At 44.3% G+C, this 27,794-nt stretch overlaps 2 protein-coding genes across 3 annotated transcripts in view; both read left to right on the plus strand.

The window, feature by feature from the left end:
• Window positions 1–27,794, plus strand: part of LOC123754032 (uncharacterized) — a 238,328-nt gene that overhangs the window by 32,872 nt on the left and 177,662 nt on the right. The window lies entirely within an intron of this gene.
• Window positions 941–20,769, plus strand: LOC138355657 (uncharacterized). Its single transcript, XM_069310982.1, has 3 exons — window positions 941–991; window positions 11,842–11,952; window positions 20,350–20,769. The coding sequence occupies exons 1-3, from the start codon at window positions 941–943 to the stop codon at window positions 20,767–20,769; spliced, it is 582 nt and encodes a 193-aa protein (XP_069167083.1).

Below are 27,794 nucleotides of genomic sequence, written 5' to 3' on the forward strand. Positions count from 1 at the left end.
GGAACTCGTTCGCAGTGATCTGTGTGTTATTTTTCCTCTTCGCCACCTGGTTTAACGACAGTTTATTGGCTTCGTCCTAAACCGAGTAAAGCCATTCAGCCTAAATCTGAATGTCCTGCTCTGATTGGCTTACAGTGTGTATCCTTATTGAGCAATGCCTGCTAAGCAGGGCGATGGTCTAGTGGCACCGTTTTGTGTACTCACCTAGTTCTCACCTAGTTGTGCTTGCGGGGGTTGAGCTCTGGTTCTTTGGTCCCGCCTCTCAACCGTCAATCAACAGGTGTACAGATTCCTGAGCCTATTGGGCTCTATCATATCTACACTTGAAACTGTGTATGGAGTCAGCCTCCACCACATCACTTCCTAATGCATTCCATTTGTCAACCACTCTGACACTAAAAAAGTTCTTTCTAATATCTGTGTGTGTGTGTGTGTGTGTGTGTGTGTGTGTGTGTGTGTGTGTGTGTGTGTGTGTGTGTGTGTGTGTGTGTGTGTCCTGCCTTTCTTTCTGGTCCATAGCGCTCCCTTCTTCTCTAAAACTTTTTCTCATTCCATTTCCGTCCATTCCTTGCTTGTCACATTCTCTGCCTCTGTCTGTCTGTCTCTCTCTCTCTCTCTCGCTCTCTCTCTGTCTCTCTCTCTCTCTCTGCCTCTGTCTCTGTCTCTGTCTCTCTCTCTCTCTCTCTCTCTCTGTCTCTCTCTCTCTGTCTCCCTCTCTGCCTCTGTCTCTCTCTCTCTCTCTCTCTCTCTCTCTCTCTCTCGCTCTCTCAGAGCCACAAAGGAAGGTGACAAGGAGAATAGATACTATCATTTTTGTTGTTGACTTAACCTAGACATTTTGGCACTGTTGACGAAGGTTGACTTTCTGGCACAGCTGACAAACTCGATTCTACCTGTGACCGGTTTCGAGAGTTATTCCTACTCTGACAACGCTGCCCCCATGTCGGGCTTCTCTGATGACAGCCTGATCAATGTGACTGTCTTAGCTCTCGTATGTAAGCAGTCAATAATGAATAATAGATTGAAAAAAACGTAGGCAATTATGAAGAAATATGATTTAGAGACCGTTGGTAAATACCAAAATATTCTCAAGACGTTTAGTGATAGAATGATTTATTAATTTACCCTCGTCACAGGTAAGAAAGATGTTGATTGTATGCAAGATGCATGATCTGGGGCAACATCAAACTAATAGTCCCTTATCACTAGCAAAAACAATATCTAGTTCAGGTCATGAGTGATGAGTTGCCCCTAATTAACAATTAGAATTCATCGATTTTTATCCCCGAGGCAATTTTCAATTTCTGAGATTTGGTGTGAGAGTGGCTAGTAGGAAGGAGATTTTAGACTTGAGGTCATGACCCTACATGACCTCCTGACCTCGTAGTGGTGCTAGCTCTGGGTCCTGGCCTGCATTGCCAACTCCAGTCAATTAGAATCAACAGCAATTGGCCTCTTGAAGAGTCATTAGACTCGAGCTTCAGAGAAGACCCTATATAGGAACACGCCTTAAAGGAAGACATCATTCTGAAGACGTCTGGACATTCGGGTAAACTGTGTCTAGACTGAAGATTTGTTTACAACAAGTTAACTGACAGCGAACCTGAAGTGACTGCCCAAAATCAAGCAACAGTCATGTTAGTGTACAAAGGAAAAACAGATAGACAGTCATGTCGGAGTAGCGAACGTGCCACTTGTAGCCGCCACTTGTAGCCGCCACTTGTAGCCGCCACTTGTAGCCGCCACTTGTAGCCGCCACTTGTAGCCGCCACTTGTAGCCGCCACTTGTAGCCGCCACTTGTAGCCACCACTTGTAGCCGCCACTTGGATCAGGACACATATCTAAAGGACAGCTGCTGGTGGAGGTGACCACACAATATACATCAATCTGTGTGTCATGTGTCGTGTGTCATGTGTCGTGTGTCGTGTGTCATGTGTCGTGTGTCGTGTGTCATGTGTGAGTTACTCAACACACACACACACACACGCTGCCAGCTGTCTCGTGTAACATCTGACATACACACTCTCCCTCACCTGCTACCAGTGCTTGTGACGCCATACCAGGAGATACCTGGAGAGGATTTCGAGGGTTCTTCTTCTACTCCCCGTGTGTGACACCTCGACCGAAGACTACAGGTAAAAACTGCTCTGTTGTATAGCACTGAGTGCCCAATCTACTTTTCAGCCCAATGCTTCAATGTAACAATCAACTGATTGAAAGATTTGCTTAAGATTGGCCAGTTGTGCAGCCAATTGCTTCTCTAATCCTAATTACTTTCGGCGGAGTCTTAGATGATTAGATTAACATCCGGCGCTATTAAGAGGGTTGCAAGATTGTATTCAATATTGAGACCAATATAGTGATGAATGTTGGTTATTGCTGTGGGAAGCCTAAAGTAAAACACCTGTACAGCATCAGTGTTCAAATATGAAGATGTTATTAAACAACTGAACTACATGGAGAGTGTAACGTGTGTCTTAAATATTGTCTCAAACATTTTTTTAGCGGTGAGAGGATTCAGTTGAGGTGTTTGATTAACTGATAAACTACATGGATAACTGTGATATTATTCACCTCCCCCCCCCTCCCTTCCTTTTCTTTCCCATCACTTCCTCTTCTCTATACCTCATCCATTTCCCCTCCTCCTTCTCTTCCACCATTATCTCTTACATCCACATACTATCCTCCCTCTATCTCCACTCCCTTTCCATCCCGTATCTCCACTCTTCGATCGAGCCCTATTATTTCCTTCCTCCCAACTACTCTTCCACATTTCTCACCCACTTCCCTTTCCCCCAACCTGCTTTCCAATCTGCCTCTCCTTTCCCCCCCCCCCCAATCACCTTTCAATCTCTCCTTCCTTCCTTCCCTGCCTACTGAAATAAAATAAACATTCATTCGAGACATCTAGTCAATAACTACAAGTAGATCAATAACACACACACACACACACACACACACACACACACACACACACTCGTCAGCTGACACACTCAAACACTCACCCACAAACACTCAAAGACCAAAGAGCCAAAGCTCAACCCCCGCAAGCATAATTAGATGAGTAGTACAGACACCCATAAGTACACACTTGCCGTGAATCATGAGGGCCTCGCATAACCTATACTCACCCATGGTTCTTACACCCATGACAAAGACATTATCAGTGAGTCCGAACTCTGAAACAATGAATAATTCAGACTGATCGAGGACGGAGCGTTTGATCACAGAAGTCAAGGTGTTCTGTGAGGAGGAAAGTGCCGTTCAGTGCAGTCAAAGGTAAAGAGTTATATTGTGGCATGGCAAAAGGGGAGTTTTGAAACATTTTGACTTAGATTTAGAAGCTTTATTGTTAAGTGATTTATAAAATCATCAAATCTGTGACTGGAGTGAACAAGTGCATAACCGAAAAATAAATCAGATTAAAATTTGAGAGGCAAGACCTGCTTTTCTTTTAAATAAATGAAATAAAATAAAATTACAATGAGAATAGATTTTTGAAAGATAACAATATTTTTTTTTAACATATTAGTAAGGATTTTCGTTTTGATGTTTGTGATAATAGATATAGTATCTTAACACAACAGATGACATGTTTCTGGATCTTTTAAGAACCTTTTGAAACATTAGATTGAATGTTTTTGAACATCAGAAAAGATGTTTTGAGGTATTAACAGTAAACTTTTGGGACATTATAAGAAATCCTCTGAGGCATTAGACACGATGTTTCAGACACTCAGTAGGATATTTCAAGACATTATTTCTGGAGGAGGGACATCCTAGATAGATACTAGAGAGAACGTTTTGAGAACATTGAAGGAATGTTTTCGGACATTCATGTTTTTGGACATTTGAGGAATATTTTGGGAGACTAGAAAGGGAAATTTTGTAATGTATAAGAGGATGATTTAGGACATAATACACTATGTAACAACAATCACCTCCAGATGTCTCTCCTGGCTTTATGAACATTGTCAATACAGCTTTATAAGTGCCTCAGTGAGTGCCTCAGTGAGTGCCTCTGTGAGTGCCTCAGTGAGTGCCTCCGTGAGTGCCTCAGTGAGTGCCTCAGTGAGTGCCTTAGTGAGTGCCTCAGTGAGTGCCTCAGTGAGTGCCTCTGTGAGTGCCTCAGTGAGTGCCTCAGTGAGTGCCTCAGTGAGTGCCTCCGTGAGTGCCTCTGTGAGTGCCTCGATCTATAAGTGCCCGGCCATGATGTAACACCTCCCATTGACTTTATTGTCGCCCTGAACACTCTAAAATTATTTTTCTCTGTCTATCACTTAACGTTCTCCGTAGCCCTGTCCCGCGCTCCTCATCTCCTGTCTAACTTTGAAGTCTGTCAGTCTCTCTCTCTCTCTCTCTCTCTCTCTCTCTCTCTCTCTCTCTCTCTCTCTCTCTCTCTCTCTCTCTTCCTCACTCTTTATCTGTCCTTTTTTTTTCCTCTCTCTCTCTCTCAACCTGCCTTTAATTCGGACACTTGTTCGACAAGCATCTTACGAAGTCAAGACGTGTGTAGGATGCTGTCGAGCAACAGCCCAGAACCCGCTCTTAACTATTGACAAACTTTAGCGCTTAGCAAAAACTATCTTCCTGCTTGAAGATTCTGGCTATTTTTTGTTAAATGTGTGTGTAGAGTGTGTGTATATATATATATATATATATATATATATATATATATATATATATATATATATATATATATATATATATATATATATGTATATATATATATATATATATATATATATATATATATGTATATATATATATATATATATATATATATATATATATATATATATATATATATATATATATATATATGTATATATATATATATATATATATATATATATATATGTATATATATATATATATATATATATATATATATATATATATATATATATATACATATATATATATACATATATATATATATATATATATATATATATATATATATATATATATATATATATATATATATATATATATATGTGTACCACTTACCCAGCCACACCCAGCCACACCCAGCCACACTCAGACACACTCAGCCACACCCAGCCACACCCAGCCACACCCAGCCACACCCAGCCACACCCGGCCCCGGAGGCGAGGGAGAGTCAATGCGACACCATCCACCTTAGATCGGGCAGCTATCCGTCAGGGGGAGAGGTCAGCCATCCCCAGGTATGGCTGTCCCTTCGTCACCTGTCCCCTCCCTGATGACCTCTCCCAGAAGGGGAAGGGAAGGAGAGGGATGGGGGGGGGGATGGAAGGGGATTGATAGAGGCGCGCCAGCGTCAGAAAGGAGGTTGTGGAGCTTCGAAATGACGGGAAATGGGCAACCAGGTAGAGGCCTGGTCGACGACCGGGCCGCGGGGTCGCTAAGCCCCGAAATCACCTCAAGGTAATCTCAAGGTAAGGTAACCCGTCTTTTCAACGAATGCGTTTTATTTTGTACGCTTTGAGCCCATAAGAACATAAGAACAAAGGCAACTGCAGAAGGCCTTTTGGCCCATACGAGGCAGCTCCTATCTATAACCACCCAATCCCACTCATATACATGTCCAACCCGCGCTTGAAACAATCGAGGGACCCCCACCTCCACCACGTTACGCGGTAATTGGTTCCACAAATCAACAACCCTGTTACCGAACCAGTATTTACCCAAGTCTTTCCTAAATCTAAACTTATCCAGCTTATAACACTTATAAACAGCTTATAAACTCATAACATGCAGAATAAGGAGTACTATGAACCGTAACGGCTCTCACAGGGACAGGAACCCTCGTTTCCGATGCGTAGGTCGGTTAGGTTAGGTAAGAATATCCTGGGATCATGCGATTTAGTACCCTGTATTTTGTACGTTGTGGCAAATCAAGAGAGAGCGGACTGGACTACGAGGCGGGTCATTAAGCCCTGGCAACTGTAGCCAGCTCCTGTAAGGAATACAGAAGGAAAGGAACTATCAGGAGAAAGCTCCAAGCCATTTTGACTATATAGCACTGGAAAGGAGTCAGGATAAGAATGTTTAGGATTGGACGGATGGAGGGGGGGGGGGGAGAGGGAGGGAAAGGAATGATGTCCAACCACTTATGGACGGTCGGGGATTGAACGCCGACCTGGATGAAGGGAGACCGTCGCTCTACCGTCCAGCCCAAGAAGGACTCATATCTAAGCACGTGCCCGATAAGACATCTAAATTCCTCATTTTTGCCTTGTTCCTCATCTTCTAACCCTGTCGTAGCTCAGTCGATTAAGGCAGTGTCTGGGATGCTCCCGGACGCAGGTTCGAATCCTCGTCACGGCCCTTGTGGATTTGTTCATTTGCCTTGTTTAGTCCCACATTTAGCTTATGGAATTCAGCTCCATAGAACAGAGTTGAAATACATTCACTTGAACGCGTTCAGCGCAGGATAACGTTGTAAAAATGTAAGAAATCCTAATTTACATTTCCCAAGAGAGGCGAAAAGATATGCTTGACATGACTGAATTCCTCCATATACCTATGGATAAAAAGAGCATGACAAGGGGGGCTATATTACAAAAAAAAGGTGTTAAATATATCAACACCAAATAGAGCTCAGAATTATGGAAACAAATAGCACAAATTTAGATTAAAAAAAGACCTGGGTAAATAATGGTTTGAAAAAAAGGGTTGTTGATTTATGGGGGAAAAAAAGAAAATACAAAATTACCCAAAAAACAACTTTTTTTTTGTCTACAACATAAGCATGAACATTAGATTTAGACAAAAGTACATACATTCATACATTCATACATACATACATTCATACATTCATACATACATACATACATACATACATACATACATACATACATACGTATATACATGCACACATACATACATACATGCATGCATGCATACATAATTTCTGTAGTTTCATTTATTCCTTTGTTCTGCTTTTCGTGTTATTAGAGCGAGTTAAAGTATCGTGAGACACGAGGAACATCAATAAGTATGCACCAAAGAAAGCGATAAAGAAAAGAGAGAAAATGGAAGGAATAGGATGAAGAAGGAAAGAGGAAGAGAGTAAAGATGAGGGGAAACTTAGAACATATATAGGAATATGGAACAGAAATTGGCTATATTTTAATGTGTGAGAGAGAGAGAGAGAGAGAAAGAGAGAGAGAGAGAGAGAGAGAGAGAGAGAGAGAGAGAGAGAGAGAGAGAGAGAGAGAGAGAGAGAGAGAGAGAGAGAGAGAGAGAGAGAGAGAGGAACTAGGAATGTGAAAGAGAAATATGTGGAAAAACGATGAAGAGAGAGAGGAATGCGTGAGAAGGGAAGAGGGTTTGGGAGGAAATTGATGGCGTGGTGAAACCCTTCCCAGGACACAGTACACCTTCCCTACACCACACGAAGGGGCCTGACAGCTGAGTGGACAGCGCTCGGGATTCATAATCCTGAGATTCTGGGTTCGGTCCCCGGTGAAGGCGGAAACAAATAGGCAGAGTTTCTTTCACCCTGATGCCCCCCTTGTTCACCTAGCAGTAAATAGGTACCTGGGAGTTAGAAAGCTGCTACGGGCTGCTTTCTGAGGGAAGGGGGGGTTGTAACAAAAAGGAGGCCTGGTCAAGGACCGGGCCGCGGAGATGCTAAGGCCCGAAATCATCTCAAGATCTCAAGACATACTCCTTCACACTCTGTCTAGCTCTGGAAGGGAACTTTTTGCAGTGTTGCGTTGCTCTGTGTTGCAACTTTTGCAAGGCCTTGAGTACCGTTGTCAAACATCTTGGTCGCTCAAATACTCATTTGAGTACAAAATGTTGCATTTGTTCTCCATATTTGTGTTGCTAACAAACACTGGAGTGACCTGATTAGGGATAGATTAGGTGGGATTGGATAGGACAGGGGGTTTAATAGAGCTGGGTTGGATTGGGTGAGGACTGGATAGATCAGAGCTGGATTAGGTGGGAGGGGGGTTAATAGGGTAGTGCTGAATAGGGCAGAGTTTGATTGGGTAGGATTGGATAAGGCCGGTTTGGATTGGGTGGAGTTGGTCTTGGTTGGTTTAAACTGGGCATTACGTTAGTATGGGTTGGGTGGAACAACCGGACTGTGGTGGTGGATATGTGGGGCCTGCGGGCCACTCCAAGCAACAGCCTGGTGGACCAAGCTCTCACAAGTCAAGCCTAGCCTCGGGCCGGGCTTGGGAGTAGAAGAACTCCCAGAACCCCATCAAGCAAGTGTTGGATAATGTTAGTATGGATAGGGTGGTGATAGCGAGGACTGAGGAGGGAATAGGCGGGGGACAGGCGGGGACAGGAAGGGACAGGAGGGGACAGGAGAGGACAGGAAGGGAGCAGGCGGGGACAGGAGGGGGACAGGAAGGGAGCAGGCGGGGACAGGAGGGGACAGGAAGGGAGCAGGCGGGGACAGGAGGGGGACAGGAGGGGACAGGAGGGGACAGGAAGGGAGCAGGCGGGGACATAGCAGAACGAAGACATCTGAGGAATGGCGCCACTTTCCTAAAATGAGTTTCACGAATCTGAGAGAAGACGCTATAACGTTTACATTGGTCTGCTGCTCCACCCTGCTGCTGCTGCTGCTGCTCCCTGCTGCTGCTGTTTCACCCTGCTGCTGCTGCTCCGCCCTGCTGTAACGGGGGCCAGCCTTTAACCTCACTTACTGGTTAAATGCTGGTCTTTATTAAGTAAAACTACAGACCATAGTTCTACTGTGTGACCTTCAGATCAACTCCTCCAGATCTAAAACGTTTGATCATTTAGATATCACGGCTCGAGGATACTGTGATATCTTTCAATGCTACACTGCAAGCACTGACTTACGCCGCCACCACCTGCTATCTTTTTCCCACTGAATAATTCCCCCCCCCCCCCCCCAATTGACGGTGAAGTAGGATACCGTCAATTAGGCATAAACTCCGAAAATGGGGGTTTATTTTCAGGGGTTATGCCTATTTGGCGATATCCTGCTTCACCGTCAGTTTGGGGAATTACTGTTATTTGAGACAGTGAGGTGACTTGAACCCGCCCGAATTACAACTAGACTGTTGACCAGACCACACACTAGAAATTGAAGGGACGACGACGTTTCGGTCCGTCCTGGACCATTCTCAAGTCGATTGTGATGAGGACAGGTAGACACAGCACTAGACTGAACTAGATGCAGGCGATGAGTCACAAAAACACAATCGACTTGAGAATGGTCCAGGACGGACCGAAACGTCGTCGTCCCTTCAACTTCTAGTGTGTGGTCTGGTCAACAAAATAGACTGAACTAGACTTGAACTACAACCATCACAAACATTACCCACCTCTACCACGCCACTTACAACTACAACCATTTGCTACAACTATCCCTTGAGCTCCGGCCGGCTGTGCTTCCTTACACAGAGCACAACCAGGTGCTCTGACGAGAGAGGAGGTGGGGGGGGGGGGGGAGAGGGGAGTAGGGAACAATCAGGGGAAAGTGCCAAGCCATTACGACTATATAGCATTGGGAAGGGGGTCAGGATAAGGATTTGGTATGGGAAGGGGGGTAAGGAATGGTGCCTAACCACTTGGATGATTAGGGGATTGAACGCCGACCTGCATGAAGCGAGACCGTCGCTCTACCGTCGTACTTCAATCGTCCTGAAGGAAGCTGTGGAGTGATAACGCTCCTGATGGGGGAAGGGGGATCGAGGTATAGCTTGAACTTGTGGTGCTCCAAGTGCCTTCCATATAAGCACTCGAGCAGCTCCTTCATGTTCCTATCCCCAGGGTTCAGAAACCGGGCTGTCGACCACTGGATTGTATCACGAGTAGATTAAACATCTATAGGATTGATTTGGAGTCTACTGTTGCCTACCTCTTCCGGGGATCAATGTCCATGCGGGGCCCGATCTCTGGTCAGGCTTGCTGGTTTGTGATCTGGTCAGTCAGGTTGTTGGGGGCAGCTGCTCGCAGCTAGCCAATAGTCCTTTTGTAGTTTTTATTATAATGTTCTTATGGCCGATTTATGCTTCTAGTTTTCCCCTGTGGGTCCTTGACTCTGCAGGAGGAGGAGGAAGAGGGGAGGAAGAGGAGGCGGAAGAGGGGGAGGAGGAGTTTTGTTCAGGGATATTCCTGCGCGGGCCTAAGCCTCTGGCTGGCCCACTAAGTGTTGCTTGTTTCTGTTTTACTTGGGCGGAGTATGAGTTTTTATGACTCGTATGGTCGCTTCAGTAAGATTTTGTCCCATGTGTTTAACAACTTCTTCTGCTCTGTTGAATCTAAGTTGAAATCTTAATGGGTTTGTAACTGTGCACTGTGTTAGATAATGTTCCAGTGGTCTGTCGAGCATTTCTCCACAGTGTTGACATTTCCTCTCATCTTCCGGAACCTGTAAGCCTATTTCCCATGCACATGGGTATCCAAGCCTGATGCGATGTATGCGTACTTCTGTTGTTCTACTGCTCCCTTTCATCAAACTAAGTGGTTCGTAGTTGGTTGAATTCTTGTACCAACCCGCAGATCCTGATGTTGCAACTGCTGTGTTGTGGTCACTGTACATCTTTTACATTACTCTGTTTCTAATTACTTTCTTAATCTGTGATAGACTCTGTGGTATATAGATGTTTACATTTCTTCACTTAGTTGCAAGGTTTGCAGCTTCGTCTGCAATGTCATTTCCTATTATTCCCACATGACTTGGCAGCCAGTTGATAAGTACCCGACGGCCTTGACGTTTGAGTGTTTGCATTAATGCTATGACATTTGTGATCAGATGGATGTTGTCACGCATGTGATCTTGTTGCAAGATTTCAATGGCAGTTGAGGAGATGAAGAAGAAAGAATATAACTCTTGAAGGAGTTAATAACAGAGTGTATATCTTGTATACCTTAGAGAGGGTGTAGTTGGTGAGGAGTAATTGGTGTTGTTTGTTGTGGGTCACCTTCCCCACCCCTGGTTGTGTCTCCTCCACCACTGGCTGTGTCCCTGCACCCCTGGCTGCGTCTTTCCACCCCTGGCTGTGTCCCTCCACCCCTGGCTGTGTCTCTCCACCCCTGGCTGTGTCTCTCCACCCCTGGCTGTGTCTCTCCACCCCTGGCTGTGTCTCTCCACCCCTGGCTGTGTCCCTCCACCCCTGGCTGTGTCCCTCCACCCCTGGCTGTGTCCCTCCACCCCTGGCTGTGTGTCTCCACATATTTCTCTATATTTCTCAACCACAATGAACGTGGATAATAACATTTCAATCATTCACTTGGGCCTTAGGAGCCTCGAACCACGGACACAAAGAGCGGGAGACGGGAGTAGCTCTACCAACCCTGCTACTGAACAGCCTCAATAAGAAAGGATTCCAAAAGCCGCCTAACTGCTGCCCAACTGAAACACGAAGGTCTTGGAGGCTGCTCCGTCTCGACTTGCAGGAATGAGTTGATCCACACGCAAGTCATATAAATTGACAACTAAATACATATTCATACATGTTTATAAGTATGTGAGAAAATTTGTTTGTGAGCTTATCGGTGTTAAGAGAGAGCCTTCGAGCTGTTAGTATCTTCAGGTTATCTTGAGATGATTTCGGGGCTTATCGTCCCCGCGGCCCGGTCCTCGACAAGGCCTCCTTTTTGTTATACACCCCCTCAGGAAGCAGCCCGTAGCAGCTGTCTAACTCCCAGGTACCTATTTACTGCTAGGTAACAGCGGCATCAGGGTGAACGAAATATTTTGTCTATTTGTCTCCGCCTCCACCTGGGATCGAACCCGGGACATCAGGACTACGAAACCGAAGCGATTTCGCTCCAGCTAAGGCTTCCTCTCCCGCTGGGGCGGAACATAGACAGCATCTGTGCTCTCCAGCACTGATGCTGTTCTCCCTGGCAGCAGCAGCAGCAGCAGCATCAGCAGCAGCAGCAGCAGCAGCAGCAGCATCCCCACCCTTCCTTCTCCCTCAATCAGCATCCTCCCTCTTCCTGCTCAGCTGTTAATTTAACGGTCAATGCTCCGATGCAATTCAATCTATCATTCCACATGCTTTTGAACTCTCTAGCGCCATCCTCGCTTGTGTGTGTCAACTACGCCAATATTCTGTGGAAAAGTTACACACACACACACATAGGAAAACTTCTCTCGTGTCATCCGCCAAGCATCTCGATTAGAAAATCTCTCTGACGCATCTTCTTTTTTCGTGTGTGTAATTTTTTAGTTGCTATATATATCCTGTAACTCTTCCTTCGAGCTATACATCACTCGCTTCTGTGTGTGTGTGTGTGTGTGTGTGTGTGTGTGTGTGTGTGTGTGTGTGTGTGTGTGTGTGTGTGTGTGTGTGTGTGTTCACCTACCTAGTTGTGTTTGCGGGTGTTGAGCTTTGCTCTTTCGGCCCGCCTCTCAACTGTCAATCAACTGTTTACTAACTACTATTTCCAACCCCCCCAACCACACACCCCAGGAAGCAGCCCGTGACAGCTGACTAACTCCCAGGTACCTATTTACTGCTAGGTAACAGGGGCATTAAGGGTGAAAGAAACTTTGCCCATTTGTTTCTGCCTCGTGAGGGAATCGAACCCGCGCCCCAGAATTACGAGTCCTGCGCGCTATCCACCAGGCTACGAGGCCCCCCTGTGTGTGTGTGTGTGTGTGTGTACTCACCTAGTTGTACTCACCTAGTTGTGTCTGCAGGATCGAGCATTGACTCTTGGATCCCGCCTTTCGAGCGTGTGTGTGTGTACTCACCTAGTTGTGTGTGTGTATGTATGTGTGTGTGTGTGTGTGTGTGTGTGTGTGTGTGTGTGTGTGTGTGTGTGTGTGTGTGTGTGTGTGTGTGTGTGTGTGTGTGTGTGTGCGTTCGTGAGCGCGTGCATTGCTTCACTGCCCGTTAGACTATCCCGTTACATTAGCATACTAAATATATTAAGAAATACGTGAAAAGAAATGTAATTGAATTCCTCTTTCTTTTTCACCCGCGACCAGAGCCCCAGGCGCCTAGGGTGAGCCGCCGACACGGGAACATAGATGTGAATTAAAACTGAATGCAAAACACTTTAGGAATTCACACTCTAAGCACAAAGATCAAAAGTGATCACTTGACCCCGTGTACCGTGCAAGGCAAAGTGATCGCATTGCAAATATACACAGTAAGGATATGAATACATGCATACACATATTGGGCATATACACACATGGGTTCACACACCCAAACATACTCACATACTTCGCGGGGGGGGGGGGTACCGGGTGCCACAGATCTGTCTGTGTCTGTCTGTCAGTGCCTCTGTCTGTCTATCTGTCTTTATCTATCTCTCTAATCCAGTTTATATCACGAAATAAAATAGATACAATTAAACTTTACCTGTCCATTGTGACAGGTGGTTTATAGGACGGGGCTTGGGACGGGATGGGTTTAGAGGTCAGAGACGGGAGACAGCGGGTGAGAGAGTGTTCGGAAATATGGGTGGGGGGGGGGGAGGACAGGGAATCAGGGGGAAAGCGCCAAACCATTACGACTATATAAGAGTTGAGTTGGAAGGGGCCAGGATAAGGATTTGAGATGGGAGGGGGGGGGGGAGGATGGGAAGGGATTTAAGAATGGTGCCCAACCACTTGAACTCTCGGAAATTGACCGCCGACCTGCATGAAGTGAGACAGTCGCTCTACTGTCTAACTTAAGTGGTTAGGCAGGGGATTGTGGGAGTATGACATCATGACATCATAAGTATGATATCATGAGTATGACATCATCATGAATATGACCGAAAGGGTAAGATTAATCATTCTAACACGAATCTTCTTAATATTTCTTTCGTTCTTCTTCAATGTCGAGGGTAATTGATAAATTACCTCTCCAAAATTCATTCTTTATTTCTGGTCTGACGCTTGAACGCGTTTCGTAGTGGAAGATGAAGTTCTTCCTCGACAGAGAAGAAGAACGTAAACAAATATTAAGAAAATTCGCGTTAGAATTATTATACTTACCCTTTCGGTCATTATATATATATATATATATATATATATATATATAATATATATATATATATATATATATATATATATATATATATATATATATATATTGTGACGATAATCTCCTTCAAGAGATTGAGCCTGCTCTTCCCTCCAAAATTACGTCTTCACAATTATATAAAAAGACTATGGAAGAAATGTCCAACAACGACAACAACACCAGCACCAGCAAGGCTTGCCAGGGTGAGCAGAAACGTATGCAACCAGCCACCTGTTCGAACTCCAACCACCAAACTACCCGTTGATCGCTACGACTCCGCTGATTGGTCGCCGGTCTGGCTGCACCTGCACTCGCCCCCAATACTACCTGATGTCTGGGGCCACCCCAACATCAGTCCTCAGAATGTTCCGTGCTTTCGTAGCCAGCACTCCTCCCAGCTAGACTCTAGAGTGTACTGAGAGAGGTGGTGGCTTTAAGCCAATATTCCAGCACCTCCCACTTAACTTTTGTGTTGCACTTCTTGTTATTTTGCCCTAACGTAACTTTTCATTTTGTCATTTAAGTATTCTTATTATTTTGATTCATTGATTTTATTATAAGAATTTGTTTGTGCATTATTTTCATGTTTTGATTTATTTAACGTAATTAAAATTTCATTGTTAAAGTTTACTTGTGTTTTGTGTGTCTTCTCCTTACCTTACCACAGACGAAGTTCCAGTTTTCTATTTTTTTTTTATAACTATGTGACGAGGCCATACCCCTAGCCTTAAACAGCCGAACACCAACGCGTTACCGTCACAAGTTATATGGGGGCCTGTCCTAGGAGCTTCACTCAGGTACTGGTGCCAAGTGGTAATTTATGGTAAGCGTATTTAACTTTGTTAACGTAGCTTTACTAATTTTTCATTCAATTTCATTTTTTATAAGGTGCGGTGTATTGTGCATTACGAGAGTAACATATAGTGAAGGTGAGACAACTTTGGATTACGTGGTGACTGTAGGCCGCAGTCATACTCTTAATTGGTCATCTCTCCCTCCTTGTTATTACTCGTATTTACCATCTATGTCCCTTGAATATTTCTCATTCTGACAGATCATCATATTGGTACCCTGGTACTGTGGTCTGCCCCGGGTCAAGAGTACCCAATCTTCTGCAATCTGACTGTAGGAGGACAAAGAGGGCCATAGTTCCTCTAGCTCGAACTTTAGTTGCTGAATTGGGACCTCAGCAGCAGTTCTCGTCACAAGTTGACACCTCGCACCCCTACACGTCAGTCAGAGATGATGATACATACAACGGTAGGGAATTAGCTTATTTTTTTCAGAGCACAAAAGTTCGCTAATTCTGTAAGTATCATATTAAATTCAGTAGGAAAAACTTGCTTTATGTCCTATAGAGACTTGGCAAGGTATGCCTACATCCTTGGACTACCAATTTTACTTTTGAAGCATTTAACTGTTTCATTTGTTTTCGAAACTTTGTTTCATTTGTTAGTAGGATTTTCTTGCCCTTATTCTCTTACATGAGTACCGGGTACAAGATTTCCTGCGCCCTTGATTTAATTTAATCATTTAATATCTTTCACTTAACGTTAATTGTTAAAGATCACACAGGATAGGTGCCAGTTGCCACGTTGTCCTGTTTCTGACATTTCATTATTGAACATTCGTGTACCTTTATTTGCTAATTTCACCATGTTTCGTCTCCAAACTTTCCGTGCAAATCCAGCAGGTGAAATAGGGACTTTGAGTCGTGCCAAGAGGACTGAACTACAAACTCTTGCACATGAGTATCAACTAGAAGTTCCCTACCAAGCCAACAAAAATGACCTACACAACCTGTTGCTGGATTACTATTTAGAGCAAGGTAAGATAGACTCTGAAACTCATGAAACTTACTATATTGCAGATAAAACTGATTTGGCAACGCTGAAACTCAAACTAGAGCTGGCCAAGATTGAACGTGAGCAGCAAAGGGAAGCCCTCGAACAACAAGAACGAGCAGCTGCCATACGAAGAGAAGAACAAGAACGCGGACTCGCCCTCCAGGAACGTGAGGTTGCCCTACTCCAGGAGCGGGAACGAGTACAGCTTGAAACACTCCAGGAGCGGGAACGAGTACAGCTTGAAACCAAACGACGAGAGTTGGAGATGCAACGCGAACATGACAAACAACAAGCGACTCTGGCTCTAGAGTGTCGTCAACGTGAAATCGCCTTGGAAACTTCACACTTCACTCAACGCCAACAAGCTACTGCCAATCTTCCCGTCAGTTTTAATATATCACATGCAAGTAAGTTAATGCCATCCTTTGTAGAAGCAGAAGTTGATGTGTTCTTTACCACCTTTGAAACCCTTGCTAATCAACTCAGTTGGCCTGTCGACCAATGGGCCACACTTCTCAGAGTCCATCTTACAGGTAGAGCTGCAGTCACACTCAGTACTTTGGCGTCTGAGAATGACTACTACACTCTGAAACAAGCAGTGTTGGACGCCTACCTCCTCTCTACTGAAAGTTATAGAAGGAAATTCCGTGACCACCTGAAGGCAAGTACCACTACCTTCCTCGAGTTTGCTAACACGAAACGGAGGTATTTCATGAAATGGCTGGAAGCAGCACATGTCTCTACTTTTGCAGAACTCGTCAACCTGATGCTTGTTGAAGAATTCTTGAGACGTGTGCCGCCTCCTGTCCGCCTCTACTTAGCAGATAAAGAAGAAACCGACTACCTGAAGTGTGCTAAGTCGGCTGACACTTACAGCCTCATCCACCGGCTGACACCTGAACCATCCTCCAGTAAGAAGTCGTGGTACAGTTACGAGAAGGTGAGCCCCGATCAAGCTGGTTCACAACTGTACTGCAAGTATTGTAGATTCTATGGACATACCATAGACAAGTGTGGTAAGTCTCAATACAAGGGAACCACTGACCAACAACGACCCAAACCAACTCCTCCTAAGTCCGGTAAGCCTGTGATGAATGTTGGTGTTGATGTTAATGATCTTTCTCTTTTCAGTAACCACCTGTATACTGGAACTGTCTCTGCCAACGGTTCAAATCCGGAGGGACGTTTCAAATTGAAGATCTTGAGGGACACAGCGGCTCTACAATCGATCATCTTGAAGTCGGCTGTGCCCAACATAGTCTACACCGAGGAAACAGTCTTCATCACTGACCTCACTGCTACCACTCCATACCCTCTCGCCAGAGTCCATCTGGATTGTCCCTACGTGAACGGGGAAGTCCAAGTCGCCGTCAGGGAAAAGCCTTTTCCCATGCCTGGAGTGCAACTTCTCCTAGGCAACGACTTGGCAGAAGACCTGCAACCGACCAACCTGATCGTCATGGACAAACCCCAGGTGTGTAACTCTGTGCCAAGTAACCCTATTCTTGAGTATGTTCCAGCAGAGGTTCAAGAGAGTGATGAAGTTTCTCCTCCGGTTCTCGTGACCACCCGTGCACAAGCCGCACGTCCACAGCCAGCTGACTCTACTGCTACCGCTGTCCCTCAAGACCCTCAGAAACTACCCCCGCATCTGACCAAGTTGGAGTTCCGTAAGTTGCAGAGGGAAGATCTTACTTTAACACCATTGTTTTTCCAGGCTGAGACTCAACCCGACAGTATTCCTGGGTTCTTCCTAGAGAACGACTTGCTCTACCGCAGATATAGACCCAGTAAACTGAAGGAGGAGGACGATTGGGCCAACACCGAACAACTTGTGATTCCCACCAGCCTGCGGCCCACTATTCTACACCTGGCCCACGGAGCATTCTCCCACTACGGCTTCAACAAGACTTACCATGGGATTCGTCAAGACTACTACTGGCCAGGTATGGTAAACAACGTCAAACAGTACGTAAAACAGTGTCATACATGTCAGAGGGCAGGCAAACCGAACGTCTCCATTCCCAGAGCACCACTGATTCCCATACAGGTGCCTGCGGAACCTTTCCACAGACTCATAATAGACTGTGTTGGTCCTTTACCTCGGACCAGTTCAGGTAACGCCTACATCCTAACCATCCTGTGTCCTACCACCAGATTTCCCATAGCAGTTCCAGTGAAGAACATCACGGCTGCTACGGTTATCAAACATCTATTGAAGATCTTCACTCAATACGGATTTCCCAGGGAGATTCAAAGTGACTGTGGCACCAACTTCACCAGTGATCTCTTCAAAAGGACACTGGAGGAGTTCAACATCAAACAGGTATTGTCCAGCCCCTATCATCCTGCTTCACAGGGTTCTCTTGAACGTAGTCATCAGACCATCAAAGCACTCTTGAAAAAGTTTTGTAGTGAAACCTCAAAGGATTGGGATAAGCAGATTGACCTAATAATGTGTATTTTCAGAAGTCTCCCCAATGAGTCCCTAGGAGTATCTCCTTATGAGATGCTCTACGGCCGTAAGTGCCGTACTCCCCTTAAGGCTTTCAAAGACTCTCTCAGAGATGCCACCTTCAGTGAGCATCAGAATGTGCCCCAGTTTCTTCAAAACCTTCAGCACATTCTAGAGAGAGTCCACCGCTTTGCCCATGATAATCTATTGAAAGCCCAGGTGAGAATGAAGACTCATTACGACCAGACCAGCAAAGTAAGAAAATTCAAGCCGGGAGACTTCGTCCTTGCTTATTTCCCTATCCCAGGTTCACCTTTACAAAACAGATTTTCAGGACCCTACTGCGTCAAAGAGTGCAGGAATAATAATAATTATGTGATAGAGACTCCAGATAGGCGGCGGAAGACCCAGCTGTGCCACGTCAACCTCCTGAAGCAATATAATGGTACTCCTCCCACTGTCTTGATTAATTGTTCTACCTTCACAGAACCCTACATCCACAGTGAGACCATCCCGGCTTCTTCTCCCGAAAGCACTGACAAGGAGTCGGCGCTTTCTAATTCCAAAATCCTTAATGATCTTCCCAAATGCTTTCAGGATAATACTCGTGCTCCTATGCCCTCTTCTAATTCCACTCTCACCTCGTCAGATAAGCCCTACATCCTCCATGTCGACGCCAATGGTACCGACGATGGTGGTGTCGTGATGCAGCAACGAGGCGAGAAGAATACACCTGTCAGCGACTACTGCTACAAGGAACGATGGAACAATTGGCAAGGAGCTACTCTTCCTCATCCTGAAGCTTCAGCACTTCACTCCACACCTGAAAAGTGCTCGGTCCACCATCAATACGGACCACACCACCCTACACCTCCTGCAGCACGCCCACTTCTCATCTCAACGTCTTCTACTATGGGCTTGTTAACTGCAGAAATTCAACCTGGAGACACGCTATACCAAGAGTCTGACAACATCTTAGCCCATGATCTCTCCAGAGTTTATAAAGTAGAAGCGACTCCATCCATTACTGCACCACATAACGACGTACTTCTTCCAGAACCGCAGGCTTCGGGGGAGAGTTGTGACGATAATCTCCTTCAAGAGATTGAGCCTGCTCTTCCCTCCAAAATTACGTCTTCACAATTATATAAAAAGACTATGGAAGAAATGTCCAACAACGACAACAACACCAGCACCAGCAAGGCTTGCCAGGGTGAGCAGAAACGTATGCAACCAGCCACCTGTTCGAACTCCAACCACCAAACTACCCGTTGATCGCTACGACTCCGCTGATTGGTCGCCGGTCTGGCTGCACCTGCACTCGCCCCCAATACTACCTGATGTCTGGGGCCACCCCAACATCAGTCCTCAGAATGTTCCGTGCTTTCGTAGCCAGCACTCCTCCCAGCTAGACTCTAGAGTGTACTGAGAGAGGTGGTGGCTTTAAGCCAATATTCCAGCACCTCCCACTTAACTTTTGTGTTGCACTTCTTGTTATTTTGCCCTAACGTAACTTTTCATTTTGTCATTTAAGTATTCTTATTATTTTGATTCATTGATTTTATTATAAGAATTTGTTTGTGCATTATTTTCATGTTTTGATTTATTTAACGTAATTAAAATTTCATTGTTAAAGTTTACTTGTGTTTTGTGTGTCTTCTCCTTACCTTACCACAGACGAAGTTCCAGTTTTCTATTTTTTTTTTATAACTATGTGACGAGGCCATACCCCTAGCCTTAAACAGCCGAACACCAACGCGTTACCGTCACAATATATATATATATATATATATATATATGTGGTGAAGAGGTTGCTGGCTACTCGTAGTCTAAGGTCCTTCACACGTCAATCATTGAAAAAAAAAAAAATCTGATATCTGAACCTTACTCAACGGGTCTAATTTTAAACTTTTAATTTAAGCTTCTCATTGCCATTACAGCAAATAAATCTTGATTAAATAAATATCACGTTCATGATTGGCTCGGCGGGTCCTTGACTGACTGTCAAGCAACAGTGAGTTCGCAAGAACGCCGTTCAGATCCCTGGCCGCCGTATTTACGTTCTTGTGAAATACGAAACTGGGTTTCAGAACCCAGGCACTGGAGATCGGGTCTCAGAACCCAGCGAGATCGGGGTCTCAGAATCCAGCGAGATCGGGGTCTCAGAACCCAGAGAGATCGGGGTCTCAGAACCCAACGAGATCGGGGTCTCAGAACCCAGCGAGATCGGGGTCTCAGAACCCAGCGAGATCGGGGTCTCAGAACCCAGCGAGATCGGGGTCTCAGAACCCAGCGAGATCGGGGTCTCAGAACCCAGCGAGATCGGGGTCTCAGAACCCAGCGAGATCGGGGTCTCAGAACCCAGCAAGATCGGGGTCTCAGAACCCAGAGAGATCGGGGTCTCAGAACCCAGCGAGATCGGGGTCTCAGAACCCAGTCACCAGAGATCGAGGTCTCAGAACCCAGACACTGAGAATCAGCCCTTCGTTCTTGTAGCCCACGAAGTCTAAATAAGTAACTGATCAAGATGAAACTAATCTGTTTGTGTTGGTCTTAGAGACAGACGTCTGCCCAATATTGACATTGGTCTCGTGCTGTAGACCAACCGTGATTATGGAGACAGCTTTCAGGATCTTCCACCGAAGGCGAAAATGCTGCAGTACTAATTTGACTCGCAAAAAAACTAACTGACAAGAGAAGTTCCTCAAGCGAATAAATCTATTTAAATAAAAAGGTAAATGTTCGTTTGTTTAAAATCGCTAATCTCCGAAAGTTCTTCACCGATTGCTGTGAAATTTTGACACAACGTTCCATTCGCATACGAGCGTGTTTTTATATACTTACTATATAGATGTCACGTCTGTGACAGATAAAAACATGTTTTTTGTTTAAAAAACCACGCCATCTGTTGGATGTAAGAGCAACACACGCTGTAATCTCCTAAAATTCTTCACCGATTGCTTTGAAATTGAAATTTGAAATTTCTAAACAAGATTCCAAGAATACGCGCATGTTTATATATACCTACTATATAGATGCTACACCTGTGACAGGTAAAAATATTTTTTTTAACAGCGCCATCTGTTGCACGTAAAAGCAACACACGCTATACTAAATATGTTAAGATTACATTTCAATGTTTTCGATAGCATTGACAAATTGAATTTTCATAGATTTAGATTTATTTTCATTTTGATATAATTATTTTGTGTGACATTGCATTGGAATTGAGCCGTGTTGTTTACCATACCGTTCATATCGTAGTTTATTTTTATTTTTCATTTTTTCATTTCGCTTTTTTAACTGTTCATATTTTTCAGTGATGGGAACATGAGATCATTTGATGCTCCCATATTTCTGATAAGAACATAAGAACATAAGAACAAAGGCAACTGCAGAAGGTCTATTGGCCCATACGAGGCAGCTCCTATCTATAACCACCCAATCCCACTCATATACATGTCCAACCCGCGCTTGAAACAATCGAGGGACCCCACCTCCACCACGTTACGCCACCAAATGATCTGATGAAAACATCAGATCATTTGGGATCATCAGACGAGGGAGTGGGGAATGGTTGGGAGGACGAGGGGATGAGGGAGGAGGGAAGGGTAGGGAGGACAGCGGGGCAGGGAAGGGTTGCTGTGGCTCAGAAACACACATGTGTTACTAAGCCACAGCAACACGTGGCCGGGTACAGCTAGTAATAATAAAAAAAGAGTACTTCTGCCACAAATCAGCGAGTCGCCTTTCAAGAAAACTTGGAGGTCAAGGCTTAGCATCTTATCCTGAGGTTATCTTGAGATGATTTTGGAGCTAAGTGTCCCCGCGGCCCGGTCCTCGACCAGGCCTCCTTTTTGTTACACACCCCCAGGAAGCAGCCCGTAGCAGCTGTCTAACTCCCAGGAACCTATATACTGCTAGGTGAATAGCAGCATCAGGGTGAAAGAAACTCTGCCCATTTGTTTCCGCCTCCACCAGGGATCGAACCCGGAACCATAGGACCACGAATCCCGAGCGCTGTCCACTCAGCTGCCAGGCCCCTGGTTCCATAGCATGTGCTATGGAAAGGAACAATTCTTAGCCTGCTTGGTGGAGGCAATTTTCTCCTAAGATTATCAGGAGAAATTGGTTAGTCAGGATGACTATTTAGCACTTGGAAGGGATATGTGGACAAGGATCTGGGATAGGACGAAGGGAAGGAATGATACCAAACCACTTGGACTGTCGAGGATCGATCGCCGACCTGCAGGAGTCACATGTCTATTCCTGTACTCACCTTTGTAGAGTTAGAGTAAGGAAAAAGCACGCAGAGTGGTCTACTTATTCTCAATATTTGCTGATGACATAAAGTGAATGACGCGGATATAGTCAGGAACAAGATAAACTAAAATATTGGTCTACAAAGTGGCTACTAGAGTTTAACCCCAGCAAGTGCATGGTAATGACACTGGCTGCTGGGAATAAGTGGACACGTAATATACCAAATGAAAGAACACAAATATCCGGAGCTGGGTTCATTGATATCGAATCGATTTCTTAGAGCCCATATTAACAGGATATCATCAGTTGCCTATACAAGGTTAACCAACATAAGAACTGCCTTCAGTAAACTGAAAAATAAGTTGTTCACAACTCTGTATACAACATACGTCAGACCAAATCTGGAATATGCAATCTCGTGTCTCGTTACACAAAAAATCAAGCTGTAAAAGTTCTATATGCGTTTTAAAGCAGATTAATCCCAGAGCTGAGAGGCTGAGGAAAGACTAAATGAACTGAACCTCACATTGAGGCCCTGGTGTATGCCAGAGAGGCATCACCGTGGGGCACGCGTGCCCTGGTCGATACCCTAGAGGCACGAGGACTACTGGTACCCTCCTCCTCGCCTTCACAGTGCCCCTTTTCACCGTGTATATATATATATATATATATATATATATATATATATATATATATATATATATATATATATATATATATATATATATATATATATATATATATATATATTTATTTATTTCTTACCTCGCTGCTTCGCTATCTATCTGTCCATCCATCTATATTTCTGTATGGTGGATAATCTGTATTTTTGTGTATATCTGGAGCCTTTATCTGTATGCTTCTTATTTCTTCTTCTGCGTGTCTGTCAGTGTTTGTAAAACTGATCTTTCTCTCTCTTTCTCTTTCTCTCTCTCTTTCTCTCTCTCTCTCTCTCTCTCTCTCTCTCTCTCTCTCTCTCTCTCTCTCTCTCTCTCTCTCTCTCTCTCTCTCTCTCTCTCTCTCTCACTCTCTCATTACGCCCTTTCATATTCTTTATTTTTCTGAATTAATTCTCTCCCTTCTTTCCTGTTTCCTCTACCTCCCTGCCTTCCCCACCTCCCTGCCTTCCCCACCTCCCTGCCTTCCCCACCTCCCTGCCTTCCCCACCTCCCTGCCTTCGCCACCTCCCTGCCCTTCCCCACCTCCCTGCCTTCCCCACCTCCCTGCCTTCCCCACCTCCCTGCCCTTCCCCACCTCCCTGCCTTCCCCACCTCCCTGCCTTCCCCACCTCCCTGCCCTTCCCCACCTCCCTGCCTTCCCCACCTCCCTGCCTTCCCCACCTCCCTGCCCTTCCCCACCTCCCTGCCTTCCCCACCTCCCTGCCTTCCCCACCTCCCTGCCTTCCCCACCTCCCTGCCCTTCCCCACCTCCCTGCCTTCCCCACCTCCCTGCCTTCCCCACCTCCCTGCCTTCCCCACCTCCCTGCCTTCCCCACCTCCCTACCCTTTCCCACCTCCCTGCCTTCCCCACCTCCCTGCCTTCCCCACCTCCCTGCCTTCCCCACCTCCCTGCCCTTCCCCACCTCCCTGCCTTCATAAGAACATAAGAACAAAGGTAACTGCAGAAGGCCTATTGGCCCATACGAGGCAGCTCCTATTCTATAACCACCCAATCCCACTCATATACTTGTCCAACCCGCGCTTGAAACAATCGAGGGACCCCACCTCCACCACGTTACGCGGCAATTGGTTCCACAAATCTACAACCCTGTTACTGAACCAGTATTTACCCAAGTCTTTCCTAAATCTAAACTTATCCAATTTATACCCATTGTTTCGTGTTCTGTCCTGTGTTGATACTTTTAATACCCTATTAATATCCCCCTTGTTATGTCCATTCACCCACTTGTAAACCTCTATCATGTCGCCCCTAACTCTTCGCCTTTCCAGTGAATGCAACTTAAGCTTTGTTAATCTTTCTTCATATGAAAGATTTCTAATTTGGGGAATTAACTTAGTCATCCTACGCTGGACACGTTCAAGTGAATTTATATCCATTCTATAATATGGCGACCAAAACTGAACTGCATAATCTAAATGGGGCCTAACTAGAGCAAGATATAGCTTGAGAACCACACCAGGTGTCTTGTTACTAACGCTGCGATTAATAAATCCAAGTGTCCGATTTGCCTTATTACGAACATTTATGCATTGATCCTTTTGTTTTAAATTCTTACTAATCATAACTCCCAGATCCCTTTCGCAATCCGACTTCGCAATCACAACACCGTCTAGCTCGTATCTAGTAACTCTATCATCATTACCTAACCTCAGAACTTTACATTTATCAGCATTAAACTGCATCTGCCAATCCTTTGACCATTTCAAAACCCTATCTAGATCAACTTGAAGTGATAGTGAGTCCTCCTCCGAATTAATTTCCCTACCGATTTTCGTATCATCGGCAAATTTGCAAATGTTGCTACTCAAACCTGAATCTAAATCATTTATATATATTATAAACAACAGAGGTCCCAGGACAGAGCCTTGAGGCACTCCACTTACAACATTTTCCCACTCTGACTTGATTCCATTTATACTAACTCTCTGTTTCCTTTGGTATAGCCATGCCCTAATCCAGCTTAATATAGCACCCCCAATACCATGAGACTCTATTTTTTTAATCAGTCTTTCATGTGGCACTGTATCAAAAGCTTTGCTAAAGTCAAGGTATACAACATCGCAATCCTTACCACTATCAACTGCCTCAACAATGCTAGAATAAAAAGATAACAAATTTGTTAAACATGAACGGCCATTTATAAAACCATGTTGCGACTCAATTATTAATTTATGTTTTTCAAGATGAAGACGAATTTTATTTGCTATTATAGATTCGAGTAACTTTCCCACAATAGACGTTAGGCTAATTGGTCGATAGTTAGACGCAAGTGATCTATCTCCTTTCTTAAAAACTGGTATCACATTAGCAACTTTCCAAAACTCTGGCACTCTGCCTGACTCTATTGATTTATTAAATATGGTTGACAGTGGGTCACAAAGCTCCTCTTTGCATTCTTTAAGCACCCTAGCAAACACTTCATCCGGCCCTGGGGATTTGTTTGGTTTGAGTTTTACTATTTGTTTAAGAACATCCTCCCTGGTAACTGCTAAACTCGTCAACCTGTCCTCGTCCCCACCCACATAGACTTGTTCGGCTGAAGGCATATTGTTAAGTTCCTCTTTAGTAAATACAGATACAAAATATTTATTAAAAATACTACTCATCTCTTCATCACTATCTGTTATTTGACCTGTCTCAGTTTTTAATGGACCTATCCTTTCCCTAGTCTTAGTACGATATAACTGAAAAAACCCTTTAGGATTTGTCTTTGCTTGCCCTGCTATGCGAACTTCATAGTTTCTTTTTGCTTTCCTTATCTCTTTTTTAACATTTCTAACCAGTTGTACGAATTCCTGTTCTAAAGTGACCTCCCCATTTTTAATCCTTTTGTACCAAGTTCTCTTTTTACCTATAAGGTTCTTCAAATTCTTTGTTATCCACTTTGGGTCATTAGTATACGATCTATTCAATTTGTATGGTATACTACGTTCCTGTGCTTTGTTTAGAATATTCTTAAATAAGTTATATATTGAATCCACATCGAAATCCCCATTTAAGTCACCTATCGCTGGGTTCATGTCTCGCTCCAAGACCGGCCCACACCCCATACCCAAGCCTTTCCAATCAATTTGACCCAAAAAATTTCTTAGGCTATTAAAATCAGCTTTTCGAAAATCTGGCACTTTAACAGAATTTTCTCCTACTGGTCTATTCCATTCTATGCTAAATCTGATTTCTTTGTGATCACTGCTCCCTAGCTCACTCCCTATTTCGATGTCATTAATTTGCGTTTCCCTGTTAGTTAACACTAAATCTAAAATATTATTTTCCCGTGTTGGTTCCTTAATGTGTTGCGTAAGAAAGCAATCGTCAATTAATTCTAGAAAATCTTCTGCTTCACTATTCCCTGTTTTGTTCAACCAGTTTATTCCGCTAAAATTAAAGTCACCCATGACATAAATACTGTTAGATCTAGATGCTCTAGATATTTCATCCCATAGATGCTTTGCTTCCATTCTGTCTAAATTTGGTGGCCTATATATTACTCCTATTATAATATTATTAGCTTTTTCGTTTATTTCAATCCAAATAGTTTCTGTGTGTGGCTCTGTTTTGATTCCCTCTTTGAGACTACATTTCAAATTGTCCCTAACATATATGGCTACTCCACCTCCTCGTCTAATATATCTATCTGTGTGAAATAGTTTAAATCCATATATTTGATATTCAGCTAATAGTTCTCTATTTTCTACATTCATCCACGTTTCGGTAAGTGCAATAATATCTATTTTTTCTGTGCAGACAAGAGCATTTAATTCGTTAATTTTATTTCTTAGACTTCTACTGTTAGTGTAATATACACTAAGTGAATTGTTATTTTGCGGACCTTCTCTTTCCCTGATCGTTTTGGCAATTCCTTTCTCCCACAAACACATACTTTTATTACCTCCTTCCTCCAAATCAATTCCCATACCTCTATCTACTAACAGTTTAAACCCAAACAAACACCTCTAACCACTTCTTCTAGCGAGTTCGCAACAGCAACAACCCCAGCTCTCGATAGATGCACCCCATCACGAGCATACATTTCATTTCTTCCATAGAAGTGTTCCCAGTTGTCTATGAAAGATATTGTATTTGATTTGCAATATCTTTCCAGCCGGCAATTGACACCAAGTGCCCTCGATATCCATTCATTTCCCACTCCCTTTCTTGGAAGAATGCCACATATGATCGGGATTCCTCCCTTGCTCCTAACTAACTCTATGGCTGTTTTATACCTCTGAATCAGTTCCTCACTCCTGACTCGACCAACATCATTTCCTCCCACGCTAATGCAAATAATGGGATTGTTCCCATTACCAGCCATAATATCATTCATGTTGTTTATAATATCACCAATGCCAGCTCCGGGATAGCAAACCCTTAACCTGTTCCCCCTATCTCTAGCACAAAACGTTCTATCCAAATACCTTATCTGGGAATCTCCCACAACTAATGTTTGCTTAGGTACTTCCTTTACTTTCTGAGGGGCCTGCGCTTCCTTTCTCTTCGTTGCTTTCCCTTTTGCGCGATCCACAGTCTCTCCACAGCACTCGTCCTCCAAAACGTCAAATGAATTTGAAGTTGCTATGGCGTTTGAAGGCGG

The sequence above is a fragment of the Procambarus clarkii genome, chromosome 6 (genome assembly GCF_040958095.1).
Source record: "Procambarus clarkii isolate CNS0578487 chromosome 6, FALCON_Pclarkii_2.0, whole genome shotgun sequence".
Lineage (NCBI taxonomy): Eukaryota > Metazoa > Arthropoda > Malacostraca > Decapoda > Cambaridae > Procambarus > Procambarus clarkii.

Coding starts and splice junctions, on each gene's coding strand:
- LOC138355657 (XM_069310982.1), top strand. CDS start 941: ATGTCGGGCTTCTCTGATGACAGCCTGATCAATGTGACTGTCTTAGCT. Junction 992..11,841: donor ATGTGACTGTCTTAGCTCTC/GTATGTAAGCAG, acceptor TCTCCCTGGCAG/CAGCAGCAGCAGCAGCATCA. Junction 11,953..20,349: donor GCTCAGCTGTTAATTTAACG/GTCAATGCTCCG, acceptor ACTGGGTTTCAG/AACCCAGGCACTGGAGATCG.